The following is a 19,248-nucleotide window of genomic DNA, read 5'->3' on the forward strand; positions in this document are numbered from 1 at the left end:
AACTGGAAATAAAACTAAAATACAGAAAACCACCCTGAAAATTCAATTGAAGACTACTGGAGAGAACCCTGATAACCAAGGATAGAAAGTAGAGACCACTATAGAGACTGGGAGGAAATGCAGAGGTGCGAGAAGGCTGGCCAGGCTCCCATAGACAGCAGCTGAAGTTCCAGATGGTTAGCTCAGCTGTGGAGAACACTGGAGTCCTAAAACCCAAGCTGGGCTTCCCAGCCCAGAACACCAGATTTTAGAAAGGTGCCCACACAATATCTGGCTGTGAAAAGCAGCAGGGTTACTGTCTGCCAGTGAGAGACTGCTGGAAATGCAGGCACACACTTATAGGTCCAATGCACAAAATTTCATGTGCAGCCACTCACCCTGGGCTCTGGCAGAGTGGAGTGGAGCTGTGTGAGCAGAAACCAGGAATGGGGGCTCTGGGGATGAAACTCAATGGGCAGCCACCCAGGTTTCCTGTGCTGAGTCATGCCCTCACTCTGTGGAGGAAATCTTTCTCCTGCTGATCCAGGCGATTTTTGCCTGGGGAGAAGGCAGTTTTCCCCACTCTTGGAAGACCTGTCCCCCCACCCTGTGGTTGATAGCCTGAGGCAAATCAGGGCTGATAACAATCAGACTACAGGTAGAGGCCTGTCTCTGGAGGCTTTGAGTCTTTGCCTGATCTAATCCCTGGACTGGGGCTAGGAAAAGCAGAACTTGGTGCACATCTTGGACCTTTTCAAAGGCACTCAAGCCCAGCAGAGGCAGCCGCAAGCTGTGGATTGCTGATAGCCCCAAACGGTATTCAGGGCCAGTCGGAAATAGAGATTGGGAGGAGTAGCATATCTACCTCATACATAGACACAAACCCAAACAGAAAGTCAAAATGGGGAGGCAAAAAAAAAAAAAAAAAAGCTCTAAAACAAAAAGAATAAGAGAATTCTCCAGAAGAAGAGCTAAATGAAATGGAGATAAGAAATTTATTAGACATATAATTCAGAGTAATGATGACAAATAGATGCTCAATAGCATAAAAAAGAAGATATAGTAACTATAAAGAATGACACAGCACTAATAAAGAACACAGTGGAAGGAATACACAGCAGATTAGGGGTAGCTGAGAATCAGTTCAGTGAATTAAGAAAATAGGGTAGAAAAAAATCACTCAACCAGAGAAGCAAAAAGAAAAACAATTAAAACACAGGAAGATAGCTTAATGAAGTTGAGGGCCAACATGAAACCTAACAATATTTGCATACCAGATATGTCAGAGGGGAAGAAAGTGAGCAAGGAGTAGAGACCATGTTTAAAGAAATAATGGAAGAAAACTTCTTTAACCTGGTGAAGGAAAAAGCCACACAGATTGAGGAGGCACAGAGAGTCCAAAGCAAGAAGAACCCAAATAGCCCTAGCTGGTTTGGCGCAGTGGATAGAGCGTCGGCCTACAACTGGAGGGTCCCAGGTTCTATTCCAGTCAAGGGCACATGTCTGGGTTGTGGGCTCAATCCACAGTGGGGGGCATGCAGGAGGCAGCCCATCAATGATTCTATCTCATCATTGATGTTGCTATCTCTCTCCCTTCCTCTCTGAAATCAATAAACTATATTTTTTTAAAAGAAGAAGAACCCAACAGGCCCATGCCCAACACATCAGATTTAAAATATCAAAAATTAGAGACAAAGAGAGAATCTTAAAGGCAGCAAGAGAAAAGCAATTTGTTACCTACAAAGAAGCTCCCATAAGGCTTTCAGCGGATTTCTCATCAGAAACTCTACAGGCTAGAAGGGAATGGCATAAAGTATTCAAGGTAGTGAAAAGCAAGAATCTGAAACCAAGATTACTATATCCAGCAAAGCTATCATTCAAAATAGATGGTGGAAAAAAAAGCTTCCCAGACAAAAAAAGGCTAAAGGAGTTTGTCACCACCAAACCAGCACTGCAAGAAATGCTAAAGAGATTGCTGTAATGAGAAGAAAAAATAGAGAAACATAGGCATAAAGAATTAAAATGGTAATAAATAAGTACTTATCAATAATAACCTTAAATTTAAATGGATTAAATGCTCCAATCAAAAGATATATGGTAGACTAATGGGTACTAAAACATAATCCAAATATATGCTGTCTACAAGAGACCTACCTCAGAACAAAAGACTCACACAGGATGAGAGTAAAGGGATGGAAAAGAATTTCCATGAAAATGGAAACAAACAAACAAAAAAGCTGGGGTGGCAATACTTATATCTGACAAAATACACTTCAAAATGAAGGCCATCACAAAAGACAATAAAGATCAATACATAATACTAAAGGGATCTATCCAACAAGAGGTTATAACCCTGGTAAACACATATGCACTCAATATAGGAGCACCTAAATATATAAAAAATATTCTGGAGAACTTTAAGGGAGAGATTGGCAGCAATGCCGTCATAGTAGGGGACTTTAACACCCTGCTAACTTCACTGGATAGATCTTCCAGACAAAAAAAATTAACATGAAAATAGATACTCTAAATAACACACTAGATCAGATGGGTTTAATTGACATTTATAGAATATTTCACCCCAGAGCTATAGAATATACATTCTTCTCAAGTGGACATGGGTCATGCTCAAAGATAGATCACATGTTAGGATGCAAAGTAAGTCTCTACAAGTTCAAGAAGGTTGAAATCATATCAAACATCTTTTCAGATCACAATGGAATGAAACTAGAATTTAAATGCAGAAAAAAACACTAAAAAAATTCAGACAGGGATGCTAAATAGCATTTTATTAAACAATGAATGGGTTACCAATGAGATCAAGAAAGAAATCAATAACTTCCTGGAAACAAATGAAAATGAACACATAACAACCCCAAATCTATGGGACACAGCAGAGGCAGTCCTGAGAAGGAATTTCATAGCACTACAGGCATACCTCAAAACAACAACAACAACAACAAAAAACCCCGTAATAATAAACTTTTTAACCCTACAACTTAACTAATTAGAAAGAGAACAACAAGAAAATACCAGAGTAAGTACAAGGAAGGAAATAATAAAGATTAGAGCAGAAATAAATGACATAGAGACTAACAAAACGATAATAAAATTCAATGAAATGAAGACCAGGTTCTTTGAAAGATAAACAAGATTGATGAACCATTAACCAGACTCATCAAGAAAGAAAGAGGACTCAACTAAATAAAATCAGAAATGAAGGTGGTGGAGTAACAACTGACACCACAGAAATACAAAGAATTGTAAGAAAATACTATGAACAACTATATGTCAACAAGCTGGACAATGTGGATAAATTGGAAAAATTACTAAAAATATACAATCTTCCAAAACTGAATCAGGCAGAATCAGAAAACCCAAATAGGCCTATATCAACCAATGAAACAAAAGGAGCAATCAAAAAAATCCCAGCAAACAAAAGCCCTGGTCCGGATGGCTTCACTGGGGAGTTTTAGTAAGCCTTCAAAGAAGAACTAATACCTATTCTCCTCAAACTATTCCAAAAAAATGCAAGAGGAAGGAATACTGCCAAGTCCTTTTTACGAGGCCAGCATTATCCTAATTCCAAAACCAGATAAAGACACTATGAAGAAAGAACTACATGCCTATATCCCTGATGAACACAGATGCTAAAATCTTCAACAAAATATTAGCAAATCACACCCAGCAATACATTAAAAAATCATACACTATGAGCAAGTGGCATTTATTCCAGGGATGCAAACATGGTACAATATTTGCAAATCAAGAAACGTGATACATCACATAAATTAAAAGACAAAAATCACATAATCATATCAATAGAGGTAGAAGTATTCAATAAAATCCAACACCCATCTATATATATAAAAGCACAATATGCAAATTGACTGGACAGTGGAATGACCAGTCACTATAACGCACACTGACCACAAAGGGGCAGACTCTCAACGCAAGAGCTGCCCCCAGCCCACAGGCTCCTTTCTACTGATGGGGAATGGGGAACCGGGGGTGGGTGGTAGCAGACACAGGTAGCGGGGGGCGGGGTCGGCAGCCAGGGAAGATTGGCCCTGATCACAGGCCAGGCTTAGGGACCCTACATGTGCACAAATTTCATGCACCAGGCCTTTAGTTTTTTCTTATAAAAACTCTCAGCAAAGTGGGAATAGAGGGGTCATATCTCAACATAATAAAAGCCATATATGACAAAACTACAGCCAACATCATACTTAATGGGTAAAACTGAAAACATTTCCCCTAAGAATAGGGTTGTCCACTTTGATCACTCTTATTCCACATAGTACTGGAAGTCTTAGCTACAGTGATCAGACAAGAAAAAAACATAAAAGGCATCCAAACTGGAAAGGAGGGAGTAAAACTGTCATTATTTGCAGATGACATGATATTATACATAGAATATCCTAAAGACTCCACCAAAAAACTACTAGATTTAATAAATGAATTAGGAAATGCAGCAGGATACAAAATTAACACCCCAAAATCCATGGCATTTTTATACACTAATAATGAGTTGTCAGAAAGAGAATCTAAACATACAATCCCATTTATCATTACAAAAAAAAAATTAAAAGATACTAAGAAATAAACTTAATCAAAGAGGTAAAAGACTTGTACTTAGAAAACTAGAGGACATTGAAAAAAGAGTTAAAGAAGATATAAACAGAGAGTAGGATGGTGGCTGGCAGGACAGAAGTGAGGGAGAGGATGTGAGTGAGGGGGTGAAAGGAGAGTGTGTGGATGTGTGTGGTGTGTGTGTGAGTGAGTGAGGGAGGGACGGTTAAATCCAGCAGGAGTATCAGGGGCTGGCAGACCAGGCTCTCCTGGACAGGGAGAACCTACCACTGCTGCAGGCACTCCCCAGGCTGCAGGATTCGGGCACGGAGCCCATGCCATCTTGAAGGGGAGAGCGGCCTCTTCTAGGAACTCATCAACACCACCACCCAGACACCCCTTGGACACTGCCTGCAATTTGGCAGCTACTCCAGCCAAAATCCTGCTGTCCCACCCGCAGACCCACAGACCTGAGGACCTCCACCTCCAAAGGTGCACTGCTCCTGCAGCAATAAATGCAACATCCCCTCCCCCCCAGCAGCAGACCTCTGGACACCACATTTGTGCATTTCCAGCGCACAGGCCTCCTGAGCCCACCACTCCACAGGCAGCCCTTGGATGCCACTGTGATCCCCTGCTGGGTGTGATCTTATACAAACAAGGGTGTAGTGCCCCAGCAGTGGAAATTCTGAATTCACTCATCCTGGATACCTGCCCACAGACACCTCGGTCGTGCAACTTCAGCATCAGGGCCCCTCAGAGTGTGTCAATGCACCATGCTGGCAAGCACACCACCACAGTCATGCTTTTCCAGAGTGCAGGGCTCCTGAGCCCATAACTCCATAAGCCGCTCTTGGGTGCTGCTGTGAACCCCCGCTGGGCACGCTCTTATCTAAACAAGGGCGTACTGCAAGGGCCATAGAAATTCTGCATTCCCTCTTCCTGGATAGCTGCCCACAGACACCTCAATCACATGGCTTCAGTGCCAAGGCCCTTCAAAGTGCGTCAGTGCACCGCACTGGCAAACTCACCAAGGGTGCCCCTCTGAGCTGCCACTGGGTGCACGTGTATCCAACCATGGAGGCAGCAGAAAAAAACTGAGTCTTCCCATGCCACAGCTACAGAACTCTGGACACCACAGTTGCGCCTTTCCAGAGCGCAGGCCTCCTGAGCCCCACCACCCTGACAGACGGCTCCTGGGTGCCTCTGTGAAACCCGACTGGGCACGTGTGATTTCAACCAAGGGCACAAGGCAGCCAAAAATGGAACTGGCTGATGACTTCTGGACACCGCAGTTGCACCTTTCTAGCTCACAGGTCTATGTCAATAGAACCCAAATAGCTCAAGTAGGGAGCTACGCTAGATTACCAAGCCCAGGAGACCTTAGATATCACACCAGTAGCACCATCACCAAAAGAACCTGAGTAGCAAAGCAGTCAGATCTAGGAAACAGAAACAATTACAACGTTACAGCAAAACATGGGGAGACAAAAAAGCAATCCTCAAAGGAAAGAAAAAGAGGAATCACCAGAAAGGGAGTTAAATGAAATTGAGGCAAGAAACATGTCAGGGAAAGAATTCAGAGTAATGGTTATAAGGATGCTCAAACAGCTGGATGACAAATACACACAACTCAATGAGAATTATAAGGAGCTGAATGAGAATGTCACCAACATGAAAAGGAACCAAGAGGAAATGAAGAATGACATAAGTTGCAATAAAGAACACAATGGAAGGCTTAAACAGTAGACTAGAAGAGGCTGAGGACCACATCAGCGAGTTAGAAGACAAGGTAGGAAAAAACACACAAACACAGCAGCAACTGGAAAGAAAATTTAAAAAACCAGAGGAGAGCCTAAGGGAGCTTTGGGACAACACTAAACAAAACAACATCTGCATAATACAGGTACCAGAAGGAGAGGAAGAGAAGCAAGAAATAGAAAACCTGTTTGAAGAAATAATGACAAAAAACTTCCCTGATATTGGCAAGAAAAAACCTACGTAAGTCCAAAAAGCACAAAGCGTCCCAAACAAGATGAACCCAAAAAGACCAACACCAAGATACATCATAATTAAATTGGCAAACATCAACGACAAAGTAAAAATCTTAAAGGCTGCCAGTGAGAGAAAGAAAGTTACCTACAAGAGACCTCCCATTAGAATATCAACTGATTTCTCAACAGAAACACACCAGGGCAGAAGGGAATGGAATGAAATATACAAGTGATGCAAAGCAAGGGACTGAATCCAAGAATACTATACCCAGCAAGGCTATCATTCAAAATTGAAGGTGGAATAATGAGCTTCACAGACAAAAAAAGGACTAAGAGAGTTTATTATCAACAAGCAAGCAATGCAAGAAATGCTAAAGGGACTGCTGTAAAAAGAAAAAAACAGAAAGGCTAGAAGAAACACAAACATTAAAAATAAAAATGACAACAAACAAATACTTATCAATAATAACATTAAACTTTAATGGATTAAATGCTCCAATCATAAGACATGGGGTGGCTGAATGGATAAGAAAACATGACCCATATATTTGCTGTCTGCAAGAGACCCACCTCATTAAAAGGATTCACACAGACTGATAGTGAGGGATGGAAAAAAATTTTTTAGGCAAATGGAAATGAGAAAAATGCTGGGGCTGCAATACTTATATCTAACAAAATAGACCTCAAAGTAAAGGCCATAACAAGAGATAAGGGAGGCCACTACATAATACTAAAGAGAGCAATTCAACAAGGAGATATAAGTCTCGTAACATATATGCAACCAATACAGGAGCACCCAAATACATAAATCAACTTCTGGAAGATATCAAGGGAGATATCGATAGCAATACAGTCATAGTAGGGAACTTTAATACCCCACTGACACCACTGGATAAATCCTCTAAACAAAAAATCAGCAAAGAAACATCAATCCTAAATGACTCACTAGATCAGATGGACTTAACTGACATCTTCAGAATATTTCACTCCAAAGCCACAGAATATACATTCTTCTCCAGTGCACATGGGACATTTTCAAATATAGACCACATATTAGGACACAGGCAAAGATTCTTCAAATTCAAGAATATAGAAATAATAACAAGCATCTTCTCAGATCACAACAGCATAAAACTAGAAATCAACTACAATAAAAACAATGAAAAAAATCAAATACTTGGAGGCTAAAAAGCATGCTATTAAACAATGATTGGGTTACCAAAGAGATCTAAGAAGAAATAAAAAGCATTCTGGAAACAAATGACAATGGAAACACAACAATCCAAAATCTATGGGACACAATGAAAGTAGTCCTGAGAGGGACCTACTTCAAAAAAACAGGAAAAAAATGGTAATAAATTATCTAACCTTGCAACTTAAAGAATTAGAAATGAGATCAACAAGAAAAGCCCACAGTATCCAGAAGGAAGGAGATAATAAATACCAGAGCAGAAATAAAGAACATAGACACCAAAAAAACAATACAAAAGATCAATGAAACCAAGAGCTGGTTCTTTGAAAGGATAAACAAGATTGATGAACCTCTAGCCAGGCTCACCAAGAAACAAAGAGAGAGGACCCAAATAAACAAAATCAGAAATGAAAGAGGTGAAGTAACAACTGACCCCACTGATATACAAAGGACTGTAAAAAAACATTATGAACAACTCTACTCCAACAAACTGGACAACCTCGATGAAAATGGACACATTCCTAGAAAAATACAAGCTTCCAAAACTCAATCAGGAAGAATCCAAAAACCTGAATAGGCTGATAACTACTGATGAAATTGAAAGAGTAATCAGAAAACTTCCAGCAAACAAAAGCCCTAGACTAGATGGCTTCACAGGGGAGTTTTACTGAACATTCAAAGAAGAACTAAAACCAATCCTTCTCAGACTATTCCAAAAAGTTCAAGAGCAAGGCCCACTTCCAAGCTATTTCTATGAAGCCAGTTACCCTAATACCAAAACCAGATAAAGACACCACAAAGAAAGATAATTACAGGCCAATATCCCTGATGAACATAGATGCTATAATGCTCAACAAAATTCTAGTATATCAGATCCAGCATTACATTAGAAATATCATACACCATGACCAAGTGTGATTTATTCCAGGGATGCAAGGCTGGTACAATATCCGTAAATCAATAAACGTGATACATCAAATAAACAAATTGAGAGATAAAAATCACATAATCATATCAATTGATGCAGAAAAGGCATTTGACAAAGGTCAAGTTTTATCTTTTCTGATAAAAACGCTCAGCAAAGTGGAATTGAAAAATCATACCTCAACATAATAAAAGCCTTATATGACAAACCTACAGCCAACATCATAGTCAATGAGCAAAAACTAAAACCATTTCCCTTAAGAACAAGAACAAGACAGGGATGCCCGCTTTCACCACACCTGATCAACATAGTACTGGAAGTGCTAGCCAAAGCGATCAGACAAGAAGAAATAAAAGGCATCCAAATTGGAAAAGAAGTAAAACTGTCCCTATTCGCAGATGACATGATACTGTACATAGAAAACCCCAAAGACTCCATCAAAAAATTATTAGACTTAATAAATGAATTCGGCAATGTAGCAGGATACTAAATTAACGCCAAGAAATCTGTGGCATTTTTATACACCAATACTGAACTTACAGAAAGAGAGATTAAAAAAACAATCCTATTTACCATTGCACACAAAAATTAAGATACCTAGAAATAAAATTAAATAAGAAGGTAAAAGACCTCTACTCAGAAAACTACAGGACGTTGAAAAAAGAGGTAGAGGAAGACATAAAAAGATGGAAGAGCATATCATGTTCATGGATTTGTAGAATCAACATCATTAAAATGTCCATATTACCCAAAGCAATCTATAGATTCAATGCACTCCCCATTAAAATACCAACAGACATTTCATAGACCTAGAAAGAACTCCCCCCAAATTCATCTAGAATAAAATAAGACCCTGAATAGCTGCAGTGATCCTGAGAAAGAAGAACCAAGTAGGAGGGATATCAATACCAGATATCAAGATGTATTACAAAGCCACAGTTCTCAAAACTGCCTGGTACTGGCACAAGAACAGACATACAGACCAATGGAATAGAATAGAGAATTCAGAAATTGACCCAAACCACTATGCTCATTTAATATTTGACAAAGGAGGCATGAACATACAATGGAGTCAAGACAGTCTCTTCAATAAATGGTGCTGGGAAATTTGGTCAGACACATGCAAAAAAAAAAAGAAAAAAAAAAAGAAAGAAACTGGACCACCAACTTACACCACACACAAAAATAAACTCAAAATGGATAAAGGACTTAAACGTAAGATGGGAATCCATAAAAACATTAGAGGAATCCAAAGGCAGCAAAATCTCAAGATATATGTCGAAGCAGTATCTTCACCGATACAGCTCCTAGGGCAATGGAAACTAAAGAGAAAATAAACAAATGGGACTACATCAAAATAAAAAGCTTCTGCACAACAAAAGAAAACATCAACAAAACAACAAGAAAGCCCACTGCATGGGAGAACATATTTGCCAATGTTATCACCGATAACGGTTTAATCTCCAACATTTACAGGGAACTCATACAACTTAGCAAAAGGAAGATAAACAGCCCAATCAAAAAATGGACAACTGGAAGAGAACCAAAATGGCGGCATAGGTAATCACCTATACTTGCTGCCTCTCACAACCACATCAAAACCACAACTAAATGGCAGAACAACTACTACCCAGAACTGGAGGAAAGCTGGCTGAGTAGAAGTTCTACAACGAGAGAGGTGAAGAAAGCGCATTGCGACCGGTAAGAGGTGCGGAGGCGAGGAAAGTGCTGGCACCTGGATGTGCTGCTCTTTTAACTGTGAGGGAGATACAAGCTCCCACTTGCTCTGAACTCCAGTTCCAGGCGAGACTCTGGGGGACCCAGGCACATAAGGGAGAAACTGGACTGTCTGGCATCGGGACAGGAACACAAGGGCGGCTTTCTCTCAGAGGTGCTTGCAGCGATCATTGTTCCTGCATGGGGGTGCAGGATGCGGAGAACCGGGGACTTCTCTGGTTCAGGGCTGACTGGCAGCCATTGATTCCCAGAGACCTCGCCCCACCCAATTTACAACCCCACCCAAGCTGTGTGCATTGGCTTTTGCATATGAATGGCCTGTCCTTTCTCAGCCTAAAACCTGTCAAACTGCAGCTGGGTCAGAGATCCCTAGAGCTTCCAAAAGAAGGCCCAAGGCCCGGCAGCAGCAGTGGCCTTGCTTCACAGCTGGGCCTCGTCTGGGCACTTCCAAACCCCATACAAAGAGGAGGAATCTGCAGATCTCTCTGTAGCTCCTGCTGGGTGGTCCCAGGCAGTGGCTGACCTTGCACCTCCTTGGAGATCCAAGAGCCAGTGTACCTAGTGGTCAGAGTGAGACCATACCGGATTACAACTCTTCACATCCATAAGAGACACACTCAAGGGGCAGACTCAGTGAGCACCAAAGCCCTACTGAAGCAAGTCCTGCCCCATAAGGGTGTTTCCTGTGCAACAGATCTTCCAGTGTAGACACAGCTGGTCATCACAGCCAGTTGGCCTGGATGTCAATTCCTCCCAGTGATCCCAACAGTAATCAAGGGGTAACTACAACAAGACTGTGCACACAGCCCACAAAGGGGTGCACCAAGAGTGTCCACCTCAGGTGATTGGGGAGGCTGAGCCACTGTGCCCTATAGGACACCTACCACACAAGGCCACTCTATCAACTCAAGGAGACTTAGCGCTTCCCAGTACATAGAAACAAACACAAGGAAGCAGCCAAAATGCAGAGACAAAGAAACAAGTCACAAATGAAAGAAATGGATGAAAGCAATATACTGGATATAGAGTTCAAAACCATGGTTATATCGTTACTCAAGAATCTTCTAGAAACCTCCGAGAAACTTAGTGAGACCCACAAGGATATGAAAAAGGACCAATCAGAAATTAAGCATACACTGAATGAAATAAATAATTATATACAGAAATTCAACAGCAGACTAGAGGATGCCAAGAATAAAGTCAAAGATTTGAAATATGAAGAAGCAAAAATCACCCAACCGGAAAAGCAAAAAGAATCCAAAAATATGAAGATAGTGTAAGGAGCTGCTGGGACAACTTCAAGCATACCAAAATTCGAATTATGGGGGTGCCAGAAGAAGAGAGAGAGCAAGATATTGAAAACTTATATGAAGACATAATGACAGAAAACTTCCCCTGCCTGGTGAAAGAAATAGACTTACAAGTCCAGGAAGCGCAGAGAACCCCACACAAGAGGAATCTAAAGAGGACCACACCAAGACACATCATAATTAAAATGCCAAGGGCAAAAGACAAGGAGAGAATCTTACAAGCAGCAAGAGAAAAACAGTTAGTTACTTACAAGGGAGCACCCATCCGACTGTCAGCTGATTTCTCAACAGAAACTATGCAGGCCAGATGGGAGTGGCAAGAAATATTCAAAGTGATGAATATCAAGAACCTACAACCAAGATTACTCTACCCAGCAAAGCTATCATTCAGAATTGAAGGTCCGATAAAGAGCTTCACAGAGAAGAAAAAGCTAAAGGAGTTCATCACCACCAAACCAGGATTACATGAAATGCTGAAGGGTATTCTCTAAGAAGAGGAAGAAAAAGGTAAAGATAAAAATTATGAACAACAAAGTGACAATAAAAAATCTGATGAACAGAATAAACTGGTGAATATAATAGAATCAGGGGCATAGAAAGGGAATGGACTGACAATTCTGGGGGGGGAAGAGGGTGTGGGGGGTGCGGGAAGCGACTGGACAAAAATCTTACACCTATGGATGAGGACAGTGCGGGGGGTAAGGGCATGGGGTGGGGTGGGAACTGGGTGGAGAGGAGCTATGGGGGGGGGGAGAAAGAGGAACAACTGTAATAATCTGAACAATAAATATTTTTTTTAAAAGGACAATGGACCTAAATAGATACTTTTGAAAGGAAGACAGAAGGAAGGCCAAGAGACATATGAAAACATGCTCAAAGTCACTAATCATCCGAGAGATGCAAATCAAAACGACAATGAGGTACCATCTCACACCTGTCAGGATGGCTATCATCAACAAATCAACAAACGAAAAGTGCTGGTGAGGATGTGGAGTAAAAGGCACCCTTGTGCACTGCTGGTGGGAATGCAGGTTGGTGCAGCCACTGTGGAAAACAGTATGGAGTTTCCTCAGAAAACTGAAAATGGAACTCCTATTTGACCCAGTGATCCCACTTCTAGGAACATATCCCAAGAAACTAGAAACACCAATCAGAAAGGATATATGCACCCCTATGTTCATAACAGCACAATTTACAATAGCTAAGATTGGAATCAGCCTAAGTGCCCATCAGCAAATGAGTGGATTAAAAAACTTTAGTACATCTACACAATGTAATACTATGCTGCTGTAAAAAGAAAGGAACTTCTACCATTTACAACAGCATGGATGGAGCTGGAGAGCATTATACTAAGTGAAATAAGTCAGTCAGAGAAAGATAAATATCACATGATCTCTCTCATTTGTGGATAATAATGATCAACATAAACCAATGAACAAAAACAGATCCAGAGACAGAGAAGCATCGATCAAATGCTCAAACCTCAGAGGGAAGGTAGGGGAGGGTCGTGGTAAAGCGGAGAGATCAACCAAAGGACTTGTATGCATGCATATAAGCATAACCAATGGACGCAGACAACAGGAGGTGAGGGTGAAGGCAGGATTGGGGGGTGGGGGCAATGGGGAGATAATGACACATTTATAATACTTTAATCAATAAAGGAAAAAAAGATATAAACAAGTAGGGGACTATAACATGTTCATGGATTGGTAGAATTAACATCATTAAAATGTGCACACTAACCAAAGCAATCTATAGGTTCAATCCCTATTAAAATACCAACAGCATATTTCACAGATCTAGAACAAATACTCCAAAATTTTATATGGAACCAAAAAAAGACCCAGAATAGCCACAGCAATCCTGAGAAAGAAGAACAAAGTCGGAGGGATAACAATACTAGATTTCAAGTTATACTACAAAGCTACTGTAATCAAAACAGCCAGGTACTGGCACAAGAACAGGCATATAGATCAATGGAATAGAGCAGAGACTCCAGAAATCTACCCAATTCATTATGCTCAATTAATATTTGACAAAGGAGGCAAGAGCATACAATGGATTCAAGACAGACCCTTTAATAAATGATGTTGGAAATATTGGACAGGTACATGCAAAAAAAATGAAACTAGACCAACTTACACCATACACAAGAATAAACTCAAAATGAATAAGACTTAAATGTAAGTGGTGAAACCATAAAAATCCTACAAGAAACCATAGGAAGCAAAATCTCAGACATCTCTCAGAGGAATATGTTTATGGATACATCTCCTAGGGCAGTGATGGCGAACCTATGACACACGTGTCAGCACTCACACGCGTAGCCATTTCTGATGACACGCAGCCGCATGCCGAGGATGAAACATTTGCTGCTCCTGAGGATGAAACATTTGTGACTAGAGTCTTGGAGTTAGTTTTTTCCTCAAAGTGACACACTACCCGAGTTATGCTCAGTTTTTTGGCGAAGTTTGACACACCAAGCTCAAAAGGTTGCCCATCACTGTCCTAGGGCAAAGGAAACTAAGAAAAAAATAAACAATTGGGACTAAAAGCTTCTGCACAGCAAAAGAAACCAACAACAAAATGAAAAGGGAACACATTGTATGGGAGAACATATTTTCCAATGACACATCTGATAAGCGGTTAATATCAAAACATATAAGGAACTCATACAACTTAACAAGAGGAAGACAAACAATCCAATCAAAAAATGGGCAAAGGACTTAGTTCTCCAAAGGTGGTAATTAGATGGCCAAGACACATATGAAAAAATGCTCAAAGTCACTGATCATCAGAGATATGCCAATTAAAACAACAATGAGGTATCACCTCACACCTGTCAGAATGGCTACCATCAACAAATCAACAAATGACAAGTGCTAGCGAGGACATAGAGAAAAGGGAACCCTAGTACACTGCTGGTGGGAATGAAGACTGGAGCAGCCATTATGGAAAACAATATGCTGTTTCCTCAAAAAATTAAAATGGAACTGCCATTTGACCCAGTGATCCCACTTCTAGGAAGATATCCTAAAAAGCCGAAAATCCAATCAGAAAGAATGTATGCATCCCTATGTTCATAGCAGCGTAATTTACAATATCTAAGATCTGGAAACAGCCCAGGTGCCCATCAGTAGATGAGTGGCTAAAAAAAACTGTGGTACATTTACACAATGGAATACTATGCAGCAGTAAAAAGAAGGATCTCTTACCCTACAACATGGAGGGACCTGGAGAGTATTATGCTAAGTGAAATAAGCCAGTCAGAGAAAGACAAGTATCACATGATCTCACTCATATAATGAACAAAATAAACTGATAAACAAATAGATCCAGAGACACAGAAGCACGGAACAGACTGTGGAATCTCAGAGGGAGGGCGGGGGTGAGTGGGTGGTTGGGTAGGAAGAGATCAACCAAAGAACTTGTATGCATAATGCATAACCTATGGACACGGACAATAGTGTGAAGGCCTGGTGCGGGGGATGAGGGGGGCTAGAAGGGGTCAATGGGGGAGGGGAAGAGGGACATATGTAATACTTTCAACAATAAAGATTTAATTAAAAAAATACAAAGATCATGAATGGAGAGAGGTAGAAACTTTGATGAGAGAGAAACATCATCAATTAGATGAATCTTGCATGCCCCCTACTGGGGATCAAGTCTGAAAGCCAGGCATGTGCCCTGACTGGGAATTGAACCAGTGACCTCTTGGTTCATGGGTCAGTGCTCAACCACTGAGCCACACAACTGGGCTTCTTTTTTTTTTTTTCTTTTTTAACTGTTAACCTACCAACTTTTTACATCTCTGAATGATTACAAAAAATAGTAAAAGTATTTACTATTCATCATGACCTGGTTACTATTTTATTTTCAAAATTTTCTAGTGCTTTATAAGATTTAGGATAAATTGTTTTTAGCTTTTTGACATTGTAACTGTCAAGATTTGGGGAAAAGCAACTACAATATTTCTCAAAAGTTCCAACATGGTTACTTAAATTCCTGACCATTTGTATGACCATTTCCCTTAAAAACGAACCCTTTTGCCGAAACCGGTTTGGCTCAGTGGATAGAGCGTCGGCCTGTGGACTGAAAGGTCCCAGGTTCGATTCCGGTCAAGGGCATGTACCTTGGTTGCGGCACATCCCCAGTAGGGGGTGTGCAGGAGGCAGCTGATCGATGTTTCTCTCTCATCGATGTTTCTAACTCTCTATCCCTCTCCCTTCCTCTCTTGTAAAAAATCAATAAAATATATTAAAAAAAATAAAAAATAAAAACGAACCCTTTTGTTACACAGTGACTTAGTGTTAGGCTTACCTCTGTCCCATTTATTTTCTGCATATTAAAATGGCTCAGCCTAAATAGTACATAGTATTTCCAGAGTGTAAAATTGATAACTGGATTTCCTTGAGGATCAATTGTCAACTGGTCAATACGATGGAGTTGTGCTAATGCGTTAAACTGTTGTAGCATTGCAAGATTTGTTTCCTTGAATTTAAGGTGCTGCAATAATAAAACACACACACAAAAAAGCTGACCATTAAATTTAACCATCTTAAAATAGTTACATTTAAATTTCACTAATTATTCCCTAAGTAAATCTGTAAACTTTAGGCTTAGCTAATATGTTTTCAATTACATTAAGTCAACTGAATCTACTAAACCTTACCTACCTTTAATCCATCTAATACATCATTGATGAACTCCATTAATCCATCCAATATTGGATCCAAAATGATTTCCCTTTTGCAAAGGACATCCTCCCATTTATTAACAAACTAAGATCCTTAAAAATTACATAAACACAATAACTCATTACAATGAATTGTATATACTTTTTGCTAAAATTAAAACTACAAAGAAATCATTAAAATTAAAATTTTAAGAATTTTATAAATGCAGGGTTCACAATGCTTCTGAGAGAACTAGTAGTTAGGTGTTATACCTGCATCTTGCCAATTACTGTGCAGGCTAGTTAAACTGGCTACAGGAACATTAAGTCACAAAAACTGAAAGGCTATTGTAAGTGTTCTGTCTGTGAAATTGGATGTTCTTTTCTAAACATACTATCTTCACTTCTATCTATCTTATCTAGGGAGACTGATATGGGGAATAACAACTTATAAAAGGCCTAACAGAGAATAACATAACAATAATAACTCAAGAAAGAATGCATATAAATGACAGTTTCTGCCAAAGCATACCAATAAATAATACAATAATACCATAACTGGAAAAGGCTAACTCTCAAAGTAATCATTTTATATGTTGCTAGGGGACTACTATGAACATTATGTTAAAATGCACATGTCCCAATAACACCAGGTACAATAAATGAATATATAATATATGGTCAGGTGAGGTCCTGTTGAATGCTTCTTTACAAAGTAGAAATAAACAAGTTGAATAAAATTATATTAGTTCTTTATACTCCATAAAGAATCATTTTCTAGACAGATAATTTCCAATATTAACCGAAAGCTGCAAGGGCATTTATAAATAATAATTTAAATCCCAGGTCCATAAAATTAACACAAAAGCTTCGACTCCCTGGCAGATAGAAACTCCATAAATAAGAGTTTAAAACAGGTGTTTAGCCTAAACATACAAGTCATGACTGAGAATGATTCAAATAAACTACTAAAAGTAAATACTTACCAGAGAATTAGGGAACTTCATCTTCAATTTGGGAAGCACTTGGACGATTTCATCGAATTCTATGAAAGTGAAGGACACTGTTGTCACCATGCCTGCTGTCTGAACGCTCCAATTCCGATCCAGAGACTCCAGGGCTCCTGAGCCATACAGGGAAAGCGTGTCCCCATCCACATCAACAAGGTGCGTGTCTGCGACAGATAAGGCTTGTAAAGCACTGGTGAGTACTGAGTCCAGAGACCTGGAAAAGCCAACGTACAATTTTAAATGATAGTCTTATCATGCAAAGTAAATAACAGACTATAAAGATCTGTTGGAAAAGGTATTTAAAATTCTATATTCACTTTTTCATTTAAATAATTAAACGCAGAGTACCAAAGACTAATTTTCAATAGAATATCTGGAAGTTTTATATCTTCTAGTCATATATATTTTATTTTTATTGTTGACACTATTGCAGATGTTCCATTTTCTCCCACCCCCTTTGCCTGCCTCCACCCAGTCCCCACCCCCTTTTCCCTCTGGCCATCACCACACTGTTGTCAGTGTCTATGGGTTATGCATATATGTTCTTTGATTAATTCCTTCAATCCAGTTCTACCCTCCTCTCCCCTCTGCTAGTCATATACAGGGTGTCTCAAAGAATGTATATACACTTTTAACAGCTGATAGATAAATTTTGAAAATGAAATGTATTTTAACAAACACTGCCTTTATAATTATTCAAAGTGTGTGTACAAATTTTTTGGGACACCCTATATTTTAATTCTAAAAGAGGCACATGTGCATAAAAATTAACAGCTTTAAACCCAAATTTTGTATGTCAATGAAAAATAATTGATATTCTATTTAGTTTGAAAGCAATCCATTTAATATAGCATAGATGTTTTCATGGCAATACAAATAGATTTTTGTAATCTATAAAGTATTCCACTGTCCAGCTGGGAAAAAACACACACACACACATTTTACAAAACACTTTTTCTATACCAAGAACCATATAATATCCTATCCTATAAAATAAAGGCTAATATGCAAATAGGCTGAACGGCAGAACAAGAACCGAACAACTGAACAACCGGTCGCTATGATGTGCGCTGACAACCAGGGGGTGTGCGCAGAACATGGCGGGCATTGGCTGCGGTGGGATGATGGAGCAGGTGAGCGGGGGTGCACTCTCAGTGCTGACACTTTCACCTGCTGCCTACAGCAGCGTCATGGCCCACAGTTCCTTTCAAGGTGCACGAATTCGTGCACTAGGCCCCTAGTAAAAATCCTATGTAATAAAGAGGGAATATACTAATTGACCCTCAAGTTATTGCAAAGATGGCGGCGCCCACAGCCAATAAGGAGGGAATATGCTAATTGACTGCCACATCCTCACAGATGGCAGCACTCACAGCCACAAGATGGCGGCGCCCAGTCCCCTCAGCCACTCTGCCTGCCTGCGTCCAGAGTCCCCCAGTCCCCTGAGCCCCCCAGCGGCCCAGGGCCAGCCCGAGGCACAGGCAAGCCTCAGCTGTTGGCTGCCCAGCTGCCCAGGGCTGGCCTGAGGTGCAGGCAAGCCTCAAATTGCGGCTGCCTGGCTGCCCAGGGCCGCCCAAGGCCGCCCAAGGCTGAGGTAACCAGGGCCAGCTGAGGTTTGCGCTGCTGGCAGTGGCAGCAGCAGAGGTGTGATGGGGGCATTGCCTTCCCCTGATCGCCGGTCGCCTCCCGCCCCTGAGGGCTCCCAGACTGTGAGAGGGGGCAGGCCGGGCTGAGGGACCCCCCTCCAGTGCATGAATTTTCTTGCATTGGGCCTCTAGTCCTACCTAATAATAGACAAATATGCAAATTGACCATACCTCCGACACACCCACAAGCCACTCCCACAAGCCACGC

General features: G+C 40.5%; 1 protein-coding gene across 5 annotated transcripts in view; it reads right to left on the reverse strand.

Annotated features, from left to right (window-relative positions):
- LRRC49 (leucine rich repeat containing 49) overlaps nucleotides 1-19,248 on the reverse strand; it is a 226,464-nt gene that overhangs the window by 38,297 nt on the left and 168,919 nt on the right. For all 5 annotated transcript variants that reach the window (XR_013813530.1, XM_079771304.1, XM_079771303.1 and 2 more), the window contains 2 exons: nucleotides 17,371-17,608; nucleotides 16,030-16,215 (listed from right to left, as the gene is read on the reverse strand). Coding sequence is in view for 4 of the 5 variants with exons in the window: in XM_079771304.1 (XP_079627430.1) it covers nucleotides 16,030-16,215; nucleotides 17,371-17,608 (424 nt within the window). In the remaining variant the exon portion in view is untranslated. The remainder of the gene's footprint in view (nucleotides 1-16,029; nucleotides 16,216-17,370; nucleotides 17,609-19,248) is intronic.

The sequence above is a fragment of the Cnephaeus nilssonii genome, assembly GCF_951640355.1.
Source record: "Cnephaeus nilssonii genome assembly, chromosome: 1".
NCBI classification, from domain to species: domain Eukaryota; kingdom Metazoa; phylum Chordata; class Mammalia; order Chiroptera; family Vespertilionidae; genus Cnephaeus; species Cnephaeus nilssonii.